The sequence below is a fragment of the Plecotus auritus genome (genome assembly GCF_963455305.1).
Source record: "Plecotus auritus genome assembly, chromosome: 7".
NCBI classification, from domain to species: domain Eukaryota; kingdom Metazoa; phylum Chordata; class Mammalia; order Chiroptera; family Vespertilionidae; genus Plecotus; species Plecotus auritus.
Genome location: NC_137774.1, coordinates 145257285 through 145271657, shown reverse-complemented (window position 1 = coordinate 145271657; position 14373 = coordinate 145257285). Strand labels below are relative to the sequence as shown.

The 14373-nt window shown below is 37.3% G+C and overlaps 1 protein-coding gene across 1 annotated transcript in view; it reads left to right on the top strand.

Annotated features, from left to right (window-relative positions):
• ZSWIM6 (zinc finger SWIM-type containing 6) overlaps positions 1-14373 on the top strand; it is a gene marked incomplete at its 3' end in the record, with an annotated part of 198959 nt that overhangs the window by 129886 nt on the left and 54700 nt on the right. Inside the window, exon 3 of the mRNA XM_080681775.1 lies at positions 12455-12603. Within this exon, the coding sequence (XP_080537901.1) occupies positions 12455-12603 (149 nt within the window). The remainder of the gene's footprint in view (positions 1-12454; positions 12604-14373) is intronic.

The following is a 14373-nucleotide window of genomic DNA, read 5'->3' as shown; positions in this document are numbered from 1 at the left end:
CTAGTAGCCTTATTTAAAACTAAACAAGTAAAATTAATTTTAATACAGGTTTTATTTATCTCAGTATATCCAAATATTGATTCAACATATTCATATTAATATCACAATATTCATAAATATCAATTCAACATAAATATTGATATATTTTACCCTTTTTTTCATATTAAATATTTGAAATCTGGTGTCTGTTTTACACTTTCAGCACATCTTAAATCACACTATAGTCACATTGTAAGTTCTCAACAGCCACATGTGGCTAATGACTACCTTATTGGACAGCACACCTCTAGAGTGTTCTAGGTACAAGAACAGCACTATTGTCCATTCTACTGTTAATGGACCTTGTTGTTTTGAATAGAGCTGCTCTAAGCATACTTTTACAAGTCTCTGAGTGCCATAGGATATTTTTAACATGGTTTTTATGTCAGGAAAACCGGCATAGCCATGTTTCTTTTAGTACTTCCCATATCAGGCTTAGCTTTATTAAAGTAGCTGTCTTAAGGTGTGTAGAGCATTTTACTTGGTAGAGTCTACCAATCGTATATAATAAAGAACTAATATGCTAATTAGATCGGACAGCAGAACGATCTCCCGGAATGACCAGTGGGCGGAGCGGGGAGGGGCTGCTGCGAGGGCCGAGCCCCTGTTATGAATTTCGTGCATTGGGCCTCTAGTGTTGAATAACAGGATTGTAAACAACTCTGCCACAGAAGTACCTTGGACCCACCCAGAGCACATGTACTCAAGGACTTGTGCAAGTCGGCTTCTGCTGTCATAGCATCTGTCTCAATCTTGTTGCCTTGTGAAAATTCAGGCCAGCTAACAATCATTTCAGAGATTTCTCACGAGCCATATTGTGGTTTCCTACTAAATTGTTCATGGAGGTAGAAGAATCTATAATAATAAAAGTGTAATATGCTAATTAGACCAGCCAGCTGAACGATCTTCTGGAAGACCTTCCAGATGAAGCCAAGGCTGCGAGGGCTGAGGCAAGCTGCCGTGACTGTGAGGGCCGAGCCCCTTGCACAAATTTTGTGCATCAGGCCTCTAGTCTATAATAATAAAAGTGTAATATGCTAATTAGACTGGACGTCCTTCCAGATGACCTTCTGGATGAAGCCAGGGCTGTGAGGGAAGCCCGGGTCCCAGGTGCCTGCCAGAGGCCAGAGGGAAGCCCAGGTCCCAGGTGCCTGAGGGAAGCCAGTGCCGGCAGCCGGGGGATGGAAGGCCTACTCTTGCATGAGTTTCGTGCATTGGGCCTCTAGTAGGATATAACATTTCTTAAAACTTCTTTGCATTCTCTTTTTTTCCTTCTTTTTTCTTAATTCATTAGGGTCACTTGGTTCTCTGAGTTTTAGTTTAACAGGAAGTCCACACCAACAGTCAGCTGTTCGTTCTGTATTTGTCTTCCTTGCTTGGATAGCAGCCCCCAAAGTTTCCTTTCTTAAAGCTTTTAAAACTCATTTCTATGTTGAAATAGTGGGACTAATGAAACAGTGTAAACTAAAGTTGGGTGCAGAATGTGTTCACATGGCATATTTCTTTCAGAGTTTCTCAAATTGGAAGAAATATTAAGTGCAGAATGCAGGTTAGCTTTAGACTCAATGTGATTTTCAGGTTAACTTTTTTGTATGAGAATAGCGTCATGAGAGCAGTGAACTTGAGCAGTTTCTCTCACCAGCTTTCTCTTCATTAATTTATCATCAGATTTCTTCCATCCTGGAAATGGGCCAATTACATGAGCTGCATTCCTACTGCTTTCCATTCTAGTGACAAGTGGTAAAAAAGAAGAGAGGTAGGAAGCAGGCCATGATCTTAAGTGATGAAATGGGAAATCTGGGGCAGGAGGGAAGCAGCCCAGGTCCCAGGTGCCAGAGGGAAGCCAGTGCCAGCAGCAGGGAAAGGAAGGCCTACTCTTGCACGAATTTTCATGCATCGGGCCTCTAGTAATACTAATAATATAACCAAGTTTACCTCCTGTTGGGATTTCTGTAAGAAGCTTCTCATAGTTAAGAGAGAAGAAACCAATTGGGGGATGGATGATATTAAATGAGTTGGAAGTCAGCTTGCTTTTCTCTGACTTTCTGGCACATACTTCCTCTTTTAATTTTTCTCTTGTGCTCTTCTTTTAGCGACCTTTTTATGGGCTAGTCCAGCTGTGGGCAAACTACGGCCCACGGGCCGGATCCGGCCCGTTCGGCTGTTCTATCCGGCCCGTGGAGCCGAAAGAGCGGAGGGTTCTCTTGCTCTCCCCTCCGCTCCTTTACTTTGAATTTATATTAGTTCACACAAACACTCCATCCATGCTTTTGTTCCGGCCCTCCGGTCCAGTTTAAGAACCCATTGTGGCCCTCGAGTCAAAAAGTTTGCCCACCCCTGGGCTAGTCTGTACTGGGCAGACAACAACAGAAAGTGACAGACTGAGAGGAAGCTGTGACATTAGAACAGTGGGAAAGGGGGTTTATTTCCAGGGCCTGACGAATCCTAAAAGTAGGCTAGACTCATCCCTTACTCACTGCCATATGCCCAAATATACCATCTCAGTCAGCCAGATGTAGAAAGGACGTATTCACATGTCCATGAGAGTTGGCACATGGACATCTAAGATCTCTTTCACTTCTGATTCTGTGACTCTTTGGTAGTAGTATTTCTGCAGAAATCCAGGAGGCACCTACGATCCATATTGCAAAGGTGTACCTCTTGTACTTCTACCTACTTGTGTTTGTATAATTTTCTTAGATCAGATATTTCAATTTGTTTGAGAGTTGTTCTTACTTATTAAACTAACACCATCAATTCCATTCATGCCTGACTGTCCCACTAAATTTAGCCTCTGGAATGCCTCTGTCTCTCCATGTCTTATATATCAATCTATTTAGGCTCCCCTAGATATTACCAAGCAAACACAAACTTATTCAGTCCCATGTTCATGTGTAGCTTAATGTGTACTTGATTGTAAGCTCTATCAGGGCCAAAATTATGACCTGTGTATCATGGTAGCCTTTCTAAGGACAATATTTAAGAAGTAATAGGGCCATGCCTGCATAGCTCAGTTGCTTAGAGTGTCATCCTGATATGCCAAGGTTGTGGGTTCAATCACTGGTCAGGGCACATACAAGAATCAACCAATGAATGCATAAGTAAGTGGTACAACAAATCAATACTTCTCCTTCTCCCTCTCCCTCTTTCTCTCTTCCTTCCTTTTTAAAATCAATCAATAAATTTTAAAAAAGTAATAGGCAGTGAGCACTTTGTTAAGTAAAAAGTAACACTTATTTTTTTCATTTCATTTTGTTCTGAGTATAAATTTGGAGATTTCTTCTTACACACATACATGTTCCAAATCTAACAGTGAGAGGCAGTTGGAGTTGTTTGGAGGCTTCATGTCACATCTTTCTTCCTTTTGTTTTCCTGTGGATGGTCATATTCATTGTAGTTGGACTTGCTATTGCTATTGCAACCAGTTTTTACAAGCATATACTTTATATTGTAGAACATTCTGACATTGACAGTTGGTGAAACAAAGGTGTTATCAACTGGTCAATATAATTAGCAAATACATTCTGTAGGAGAGAGTAAAGTTGCTTTAAATATGTTATATCGAAGTGCAGTAGTGTGAAACTTAAAGTTTTTAAAAATAAGACTGTATCTTGGAAAAATGTATGGTAGTATAGAAGTATGTGAACATGAAAAGACAAGTCCTCATTGGCTGCCCACTCCCAATAGCCTCTTCCCTTAGTCTCCAGTAACTCCCTACTCCCCCAAGGCAACCACTGCTGTTGACAGTGTGGTTTATATTTCTTGAGGCAATTTTCTTTGTGTATACATGTATGTATTATAAAAACAGTTTAGAAAACATTTTTCTGCAGTTTGCTTTTTCTCTCAATATATTGTGAATATCTTTTTATGTTAGTATAAATAGGTCTATTACTGTTTTAAATTTTGTGTAATATTCCATAGAATGGATGTATTTACCCATTAACCTACTGAATGATTTTTGAAGTTGTTTGCTTTTTCCCCCCAACTATATGCAGTGCTGCTGAGACCTCCTGTGTGTGTGTGTGTGTGTGTGTGTGTGTAATTTTGAATAATATTAGTAGTAAAAATTTCTTAGCAGTAGAAATGCCAGAACAAATGGTATATGCATTTTGAGTTTTATCCCTATTGCCCAATTTTGCTCTAAAAATTACCAGTTTTACTCTTAAGTTTTAACTAAAACTTGATGATTTCATAATATGATTTAAATGTGGGTGTGTTTTTTTTAATTGATGGAATATACAATTAGGTGATATTTTTTCCTTCACATGAAAAATATATTTTATTTACCAAAAGAGAAATAATCTTAGAATTTGACTCTTAGTTTGGAGGAATTACATATCTTACTCAAGAGGAATTTGTTAGGGTAATGCAGAGATAGCCCAATACTCTTCCTCCTTTTCTTTTCACCTCCAAATCTTGCCTTTTCTTACACCCTGTAGTCATCTCTGACATTGCCCCAACTTTCATGATTTTAAAGGATTGCTACCAGCTCCAATCAGTTTCCTCAACATCCCTTTCTCCTTTAACTGACCCTGAGTATCTCCATGTTGGCTGGATGAGCTTACATATGGGTTTCTTGTACCTCCCACTATAGGACTATTCAGAGTGTTTAAGAACGTTAGAAGTTAGACAGCCTAAATTAACATACTGGGGATAGGTAACTAAATCTCTTCAGGTCTCAATTTCCTTATTTGTAAAACATGGACAATCAGGAGTGCCTATTTCATAAGGTCAGGAAGGTTAAAGGAGTAAATACGAGTAGCTCTTACCACCATTATTGTGATGTGGTAATTGACATGAGTCTTCATAGGCAGTGATAGATAATTGAGGAAGATATTTATGAACCAGTTTTTAAAACTATCTTTTAAAATTATCTGAACAACGCATTCTTGAAGATTGAAAACATTGTAGATACCTTTTAATAAATTTCAAGAGTTGGATTATGTAAAATTGAGACTTTCTGAGAACATTTCTTTTAAATATTTATATTTGTGTACCAAGTAATTGTTAATGCATTTATTAGCTAATTAATGGAACATGATTTACCTGTTATGCACTCTGTTTATACTCTGCATTTTTTTAAAAAAAATATTTTATTGATATTTTACAGAGAGGAAGGGAGAGGGATAGAGAGTTAGAAACATCGATGAGAGAGAAACATCGATCAGCTGCCTCCTGCACACCTCCTACTGGGGATGTGCCCACAACCAAGGTACGTGCCCTTGACCGGAATCGAACCTGGGACCTTTCAGTCCGCAGGCTGACGCTCTATCCACTGAGCCAAACCGGTTTCGGCTATACTCTGCATTTTTAAATGAGCATTGGAGAATGTACAAATACTTTATTGTCTTTTGTCCCTATAAAAATACATGGTTATTTTTGTACATGAATAAGTATATTATTGAACTTCTGAAGTAAATTAGATGATAATAAAAGATGAATAATAAAATCAGATGAGAGGAAAATAATAGAGGAGGAGCTATAAATCCTGACAGGCCTATTTGAGTTCCCTGAGATAATATATGCTGATTACAGTGCTACTTCTTTCCTTCCTTGGCATTTAGCTGAAGGGAAGGTGGCTTGTTTAGGGAGCAGAGCTTGGCACATGCCAGGGCTCCCTACATCATTAGCCTCCATGATAAAGAAATCAGGTTGTCCTCTGACGGCTCTGGAGAGGATATCACACTGTATCATGGCAGTAGAATTACATGGACTGACCATTGAGAATAGAAGGTGATGAAGGGTCTGTTTGTTTCAGCTACCACAAAACTATAAATTGAAATTAGTCACTACTTTGAAATGAGGATTTAATTAAGAATAAAATTTAAATATTTTCTCAAGTGTTTTTATTTATTTGATGCTGTTGTCCTCTCTAAAGAAAACCTTTTTTGAGTTTGAATCACTGAAGTTTTCTGCCTTGCCTCCTTCTTAGTGCCAGTGGTCGATGTCAGGATTTTTGCTTCAGCTTGTAAGAGGTACACTGGTGCTTTTGCAAACCACAGACTTTTATGTTTCCTAGTTTTAACAGCAGGCATTACAATTTTAAGAAATGTCATTCTATAGGTCCCTCAAAAGAGGCTTAATCCATCACCTCTGCAGTGTAGACATCTGCTGCCTGTATTCTGCCTATATAGACTGAACTTGACAATTTAATTTTAATATAAAAGAACACTGCTACATACATGTAAATAGTTATAGCATTATTTGGACAATAGAGTTTCTAAAGCAGTTAGGTTACAGTTAAGAGGAAGATGTAAACTAAAAGCCGTTCACTTCTTTGAATTTGCTTCCCAGCCAAAGTAAGAGAAGAGAAAGCATTAAGTTCCCCACTAGAAACCAAAGCTATGGATAATGCCACATACCAAACATAGCATAAACCAGTTGTGAACATGTCTTAATATCTCAGTTTAAAATTTGCAGAATGATTTGATGTTTCCTAGTGCTTAGAACCAACTATTTCAGTGACATGAGACAGATACTTCATTCAGTATGTCTCTAATGTGCTTCATTTAGTACACTGAGAGGCCTCAGATGCTTTAGGACCCTGAATACTTTTCAATACAAAGAATGTGCCACCACGTCTAACATTCTCTCCAAATATAATTGTCCCCCCATTCTTACCCCCTATTTTCATCCTGGCAAAGATTCCGATCAGTAGGTCTGAGGTGGTATTTTTCACAGTGTGCCTCAAGAATTTTCATATACTCTTAATTTTGAGAACTGCAGGGGAAAGGGAATTTTGATATTGGGATAAATCAAACTAAATTAAGTAGCAGATAGGGGAAGCCAAAGATTTGACAGTGGTTCTTCAAGTCTATGATTTCTCCTTTGCTAGCCTCCTATGGTATTACATAACCAAGGTAGGAGGGTAAATCAGAGTCACACTCCCAGGTTGGGAATGAGAGACAGTTAAACTGTTTCACTTTCTTCAGCAGATGATTTCACTTTCCCTGAAGGCTTGAAACTTTGATGAATTTAAGTTTTGGTAATAAACTGCTCACAAAGATTAATTATATAGTTATAAAAAGTTATAGCATTTATAATTATAAGAGTAAAAATATGATAGGTTTTAAAACACTTTACATGGACCATTTAATTTCCATACACAGATTCTGGTTCCTGCCCAACTGGGGTAATATCTAAGAGCAAATGTATATATACATGAATGATGTTTCTCTCTGCGTGCCTTTTTCAAAACTAAATGCTGAGAGATTTGTCTTTGATAACAGACAGTCATTAACAAGTAGAAATAAATTTTGCAAATCTGCATTTTATACAAGGCTTAGGCAACACTTTAATGTATGTAATCAAGACATTAGGATTTGATTAAATTCTATCATTGAAGTTTAATAAATGAATTTTCTATTTTAAGGGGATCATCATTGTAGACATTTAATTTTCTGGTCTACAATATATATTATACATGTCTTACTCCTAAAATGTTGAGTTATATTTATAGTAAGTTTATTTATCAACTAGTTATCTTTGCTTGCATTGCAGTTGCTAAGTGAGGATGTTTTCTACAGAGCCACATGAGATTTCTAATTTTTATTATCTAGTTAATTTTTTATCCCTACATTATAAATTTTAGGGTTGAGGAAATGGAGACCTAAGGAGCTTAAGTGATTTTCTGGAGGACATGGTTTTTCTAAACTGAGCCTAGAACTGAAGACTACTCAATTCTAATCCAGGATTAGGAACTGCACACATCCTCTCAACTTGTGTGGAGACTTTATTAGCTTATTTGCAGTAAAATTTTGTTTGTGGGCCATTTTTCCTCTGCATTACCTCCTCCCTCCCCCATTTGCTCAAGAAGTAAATTAATTTTAGCCAGGTAGGCGTGGCTCAGTGGTTGAGTGTGGACCTATGAACTAGGAGGGTCATGGTTTGATTCCTGGTCAGGGCACATGCCTGGTTTGTAGGCTTGATTCCCAGTGTGGGGTATGCAGGAGGCCGCCGATTCATGATTCACTCTCATTGATGTTACTGTCTCTCTCTCCTTCTCCCTTCCTCTCTGAAATAAAGAAGAAGAAAAAAGAAATGTTAAGTCTAATACTAGTTCACAGCCCCCCAATAAAAACCACAACTTGATTTTCTTAAGAACTTGAGAAACATAATTTCATGTATTTAGACGTTTGCTGTTAGATGTCTTTCAAGCTGGACAAGGATAAAAATATGTATGCATGTAAATTAAATGATTCATTAAAGGCATTTTAAATCTGTCATATATTTAAAAAATATGATAGTGTTTTAAAACCTATTAGATTTTAAGGAAAAATTCATTGCGTAATTCAAGTAAAATAAAAGTGATTCCTGATTATTATTCCTAGTACTTGTCTTTCTTAGTATGAAAAATACAAGAACTGAGTATATCCTGAAGTTTGGGAGAGTATCTGAATGTTAACCCATTTGCCACTTCAAGCCAAGAAGAAGCCTAGGATTTTCTTCAAACCAAATTAATATCTACTTAAAATATCTGGATATTTCTGTGGCAAACAGAAACTCCAAGCCTCATAGAGCTCTGACCCAAGCAGTGAAGGGTAGCACAACTCCATCACACCACAGGACAGTCAGCCCCTATCCATGTCCTTCTGAGGCAGGACTCCTTGTAAGTCTGTGCCTTCAGTTTGCATTAGAAAACAACTTAAAAATCATAAAAATTGGGGGAAATAACCATTCTGAGGGTAGAAATCAGAGGGAACAGTGAGGAATGCTTAATCTGTACCTTGTCAGAGTTTTCTCTAAGAAGAGGATAAAGAGGGTCATGCCAGATATCCCAGGATTTTAGGAAGATATTGGGAAGAACTAAAATATAAAAGTTGAGACTCTATAGTTTAGTTTGGGAAGTGTCTTCTGATAAATGTACGTGTCTGCCTGTCTCTGTGTGTGTCTGTGTCTGTCTTTTCCTAGAATCTAGGCAATTGTCTGGATTAGGGACTCTGAATCCCTATGGGATACAGATGTAGCCCCAGTAAACTCTTCACATCATTGTTGTATCCTTAAATCTTCTGTACAAGAGAACCCTGCTAGCAGATGCCTACAAACATCCCAGTGTCGTTCCTTAAATTTATCTTTAATTTACGGTTCATAATCCTTGCCTTGATGCCTCCTGGATTCAAACTTTAAGGTTCTGGGATATATTCTTCCCCAGAGGAGAGAATAAGACTGGATTTGGCAGTGTGGCTGAGGATAAGTCATAACAACTCCTAACCTGTTTCTCCTCTGTAGAACGGGGATCATAATCTATGCTCGTCTCCGGCAGACATTGTGAAGAGAAACAGGTAGTGAGATAATGTGTTTGAGGACACTAGCAGTGGTTCCTTTTTGATAGGAGTCATATGCATGCCTTCCTCCCTCTTTCCCCTTCTTCCTCCCAGTACTTGATTGCCTGACAGTGACAAACACTGGCTAGATATTAGGAAGCAGTCGTGAGCAGGGCAGATAAAGTTCTTGCTCTCCGGGGGCTTAAATTTCTACCTAGTACCTAATTGGAACAGCTTTCTCTGCCTTCCAAAAGAGCAATCTCTCCTGCTCTTCTTAATAGACCACACATTCCCATTGCCATCCTTGTTGATTCTCTTTACCAGTGTTTCTCTGTCCTCTCTCTTGGCTATTTCAAAGGAACTTCAAATTCACCACATCTAAATGTGAACTCATGACCTAAATACTACCCCTCCTACCCCAAACTGGTCCTGTTCTAATGGTCTGTGTCAGTGAGTTTCCAATATCTTGTCCAGTTGTTTAATCTAAAAACCCATATGTCTCTCAACCCTTGATCTCCCATACCTCACATATCCACTTCTTCATCAAGTCTTGTTGATTGTCCTATTTAGTTCTCCATTTCTGTTCTCACGGCTATTTTACAAGCGACCACTTCATCCTTTGTACAGACCATCAAAATGTCATCCTCACTGTTCTCATGTATTTTTGCTTCCCAATCTATCATTCACACTTCAGAGAGATATTTTTTAGATACATAAATATATTCACATGGTTCCAGAATTTAAAAGTATGAAAAGGTATTCAATGAAGAGCCTTCTCTCCTCATGAAACTATGTTACTCATCCTAAACATTCTTTAAAGATATTTTATGCATATGTAAGAAAATACTAACACACAAGCTGTTTTTAAAACATCATTATTTATTAAAAAGATGGTGGGAACGGCCGGGGAGAGGTCAATGGGAGAAAAGGGAGACATATGTAATACTTTAAACCATAAAGAATCTAAACTAAAAAAAAAAAAAAAAAAAAAAAAAAAAAGATGGTACACTATATATAGTTTTCTTCATCTTGTTATTTTTTCCCAATCAACAATATATGCTGGATATCTTTCCATTGTAGTACATAGTGAATCTTCACATTAATTTTTATGGCTGCTTAATATTCCATGGTACAAATATTGAAATAGATGTACATCAGGACAAAACATCTTTTACTGTCTAGAAAATTCCATTCCAGTTTGGATAACCTTGTCATGAATTCCCATTCATTACTCTAAGGGGGGAAAACTGAGATCACTTGCCAGGGTTCTCAGGGTCTGGCCCTTCTCTTTTCCAGGGTTGTCTTTTATTGCTTTTTTCCTCGTCCTCTTCTTTGTTGTTGCATGGACATCCCTACCCACCTGAGACCTCTGCAGGAGTTCTTAGTCTCACATGCAGACCCAGATGCTCAATGCAGGAGTTGCTGAGCTGTGGTGACTTGGCAGTGGGGGTTCTCAGGTGATGCACCCGGAACCAGAGAGGAGGGAGCCCAATTCCAGGGGGTGTCACCCGAGAACCACCCTCTCGCAATCTGGGACCCCCTCAGGGATGTCGGAGAGCTGGTTTCAGCCCATTTCCCCACAGGCCAGGCCAAGGGACCCCACACTGCCCCAGGTGCTGCCTGCCAGTGAGGGACCATGGGAGGTTGGCTCCAGGGCATGTCTGCCTGTCTTGCCCAGTTCTGCCCTGCCAGCCACCTTCTAATTAATTTCCTTTCAATGTGCACGAATTGGTGCACCAGGGCACTAGTTATTATATATCTGTATGTGTGATTATTAGAATGATATCTGCCTCATACACTAAAAAGTTTTTCTTATATAGTGGGTTGCAACCCATTAGGGATTATGAAATCAGTTTTTAAAATTATGACAAGCTCTTTAAAAAAAGGAACTGGAATAGAAAATACCAGACCTCTTTACTTATAGTAAGGGTATTTTTTCATCATACTGTACTTCAGATTAATAGATGTGATCACATAAGCACCCAGATACATAAGTGTATTGGTATGATGTAAATTGTATTTCTTATTATGGATCTTAATCAAAAAGAGTTTGAAAGCCATTGAACTAGATGGTAAATTCTGTATGTATTGTAAACCATTCCATTCCCAAATCTAGCAGAGGGCTCTCAGTATATATGCTGGCTGAAAAAATGAATGAAAGCACACCTTCTCAGCGTGGTTTACAGATCTATTGTCTTATTCCTCAGTACTAATGGATTCTGGTTCTAGGCAGATTTAGTGATTATTTTCTTGGCCAATTGAATCTGCATTAGATCACTAGAGGAAAATAAAAGTAATAGGAAACAGTACCTACAAATGTATCTTTTTAAGGGATGAATCTTAAACTATTAATGAAAGGTTTTTACATTTAAATTATTTTGTATTACTTATGAATCTTAGGCCTTGAATACCATTTTATTTTATTAATAAATAATGAAACATAATTTTTACCTGCCTAAATATGTGGGTGATTTTTAATTTCTAAGGTAGTCTACACACAGGGCTTATTACATAGCTATTACCTTTTGTGTGTACTTCAGCAATAAAATATTTACGCAGTTTGGCAAGGTGATACTACAACCTGGTTTAGTACAACAGCTGCACTGCCTGTTCCCATGTGGCTTGATTTCCCTTTTTAATCTTCAGTTTTGTCAGCATGTAGTTTATACAGCAGCAGATAATGGTGAAGGCTTCTTGAATTAATATAGTAAAGAGAGAGATACTCTGCTGAATTTACTTGGTTTCATATTTTTCTAAGTCTTTAAAAAACATTTTCTTAACATGTCCTACACAGTAGAGGTTTATAAACATCACATATTTACAATGAGACACTTTTGTGACTTTTTTATTCTTTAAAGAACTTGTAAACTCATCTCCAAAGGTAGAATCTCTGATCTTAAAAAATGGGAATATTTCAGTTCTAAAGTAATCTGCATTTTGGCTTAGCATAAATTAGGAAAATCCAGGAAATACAAGAATGCCTCTTGTATTTATTTTAAGTCATAAATTTGTATGTGTAATTGACTTGAGATTGGATTAAAAAGTGTTTAGGCAAAGAGTACATAATCTTAATTCTTTTCGAATTTATTATCAGAGCCCTTTTAGCACAGTCTTTACCTAGCATATGTGTTATTTTTTCTTTTTATTTCTAGGTGCTCCTGATCCAACAGCAGGTGCTAGTATAGATGATGAAAACTGCTGGCACTTAGATGAAGAGCAGGTTCAAGAACAGGTTAAACTGTTCCTTTCCCAGGGCGGGTACCACGGATCAGGGAAGCAGCTTAATTTGCTCTTTGCAAAGGTATGATTGTTTATTTTTAAAGAAATATTCTAACTATATACAAATACAGCAGGTATCTTTATATGATCATGTTTACAATAGTGTAAAGACTTGTCTTTTGAATTTTTTTAAAGACTACATTCTAAGTTAATCAATTAGAAATGTCTGTGTTCTAACCCAAGTATTAATTTGCTTAGATGTCCTTAGACAAGATGCGGAACCCTTTTTTCTCTCTCAGTTCCTATTAATAAAATTATGACAATTTACACAATTTTGAAAGAACATTCCCATACTAAAGCCAAAGTAAATATCCTAATGGTATTTAAAATGCCGTTTTGTCTTTTTCTAATTAATTTCCCCAGTAACTTGAATACAGCCCTTAAAAGGTGCTTTATATTTTTAGTTTAATAATGTCAGTATCTTTAAATTTGTTTTAAGAGCATAGACTTTGAAGTCATATAGACTAGGGTTTAAATCTAAGTTCTAAATCTTAAGTGGATGAAACTTGGAAAGTTTTTAAAGTCACTTTCCTCATCTATAAAATTAGCTAATAGTAGCATATCTCCTCAAGTTGTGATCATGGTGTTAAATGATAATGATGTCTAACATGTAGTTGGCCTTGGTAAATGTTAATTTTCATCACCAAAATTTGATGACCTAAGAAACAAAGTTATCTTTGTTATAAGTTCTGTCTGAGCAGAAGCTGTATCTGTTGTTTTATAAGACCTTTTAACAGCCGTGGGCAAACTACGGCCCGCGGGCCGGATCCGGCCCGTTCGGCTGTTCTATCCGGCCCGTGGAGCCGAAAGAGCGGAGGGTTCTCTTGCTCTCCCCTCCGCTCCTTTACTTTGAATTTATATTAGTTCACACAAACACTCCATCCATGCTTTTGTTCCGGCCCTCCGGTCCAGTTTAAGAACCCATTGTGGCCCTCGAGTCAAAAAGTTTGCCCACCCCTGCTTTAGTACCATAAACACAAATCTAAATATTGGATAAAATGCTTTTTTAATCATATTGAATCATTGTTTCTTCATTGGAGTTACAGCCATCATTATTGGTATTATATTCAGTTTGGCTTTAAGGGAACAGATAATTGTACATTGATACTTTTGTTAAGTAATCTTTCTAATATTCATAATAATTAAAAGATGTCTTTCAGTTCAGAAGAATTAGAGTAAACTCTGTTACTGGTTATGGCCAAAAAATAGTGTATTCTGATGCATCATATTCTCTTAATAAAGACTTATTCCGTATACCAGGGGTGGGGAACTTCCAGCACATGGCCCGTATAAGGCCCACAAAATCATTTGGTCTGGCCCTGCCAAGGCATTAGGGGTAAGTTAATTAAATGTTTGACAAAATATAACAAGCTAATTTTTAAGCTGATAATTTTGTATGTCTTGAGAAAGATGTTATAAATATCCAAATGGCCCTTGGCAGAAAAAAGATTCCTCCACCCTTGCAGCATATACCATACAGAGATTGCCAATTTTCTGATGATTAGATTTACAAAAAATACACTTAACTTTAAAATTATTTACTCATCATTTACTCATCTTTAGTAACTCATACGCACTTCAAACTCCTTTAATGCCTCAGAGTCAACAGTCTGAAAATTAATTACCATTATGCTATTGATGTAGTCACTTGAGTGTTGGTTAATAGTACTGGTTTATATGCTTACTAGTGCTTATTTTCATTGCTATTTCTAGCTGAGTAATAGGTTAGAAATTTATCAGCCAAGTAAACATTAAATCAAACTTGATATAGTGGTAACTATTAAAGGTTTAG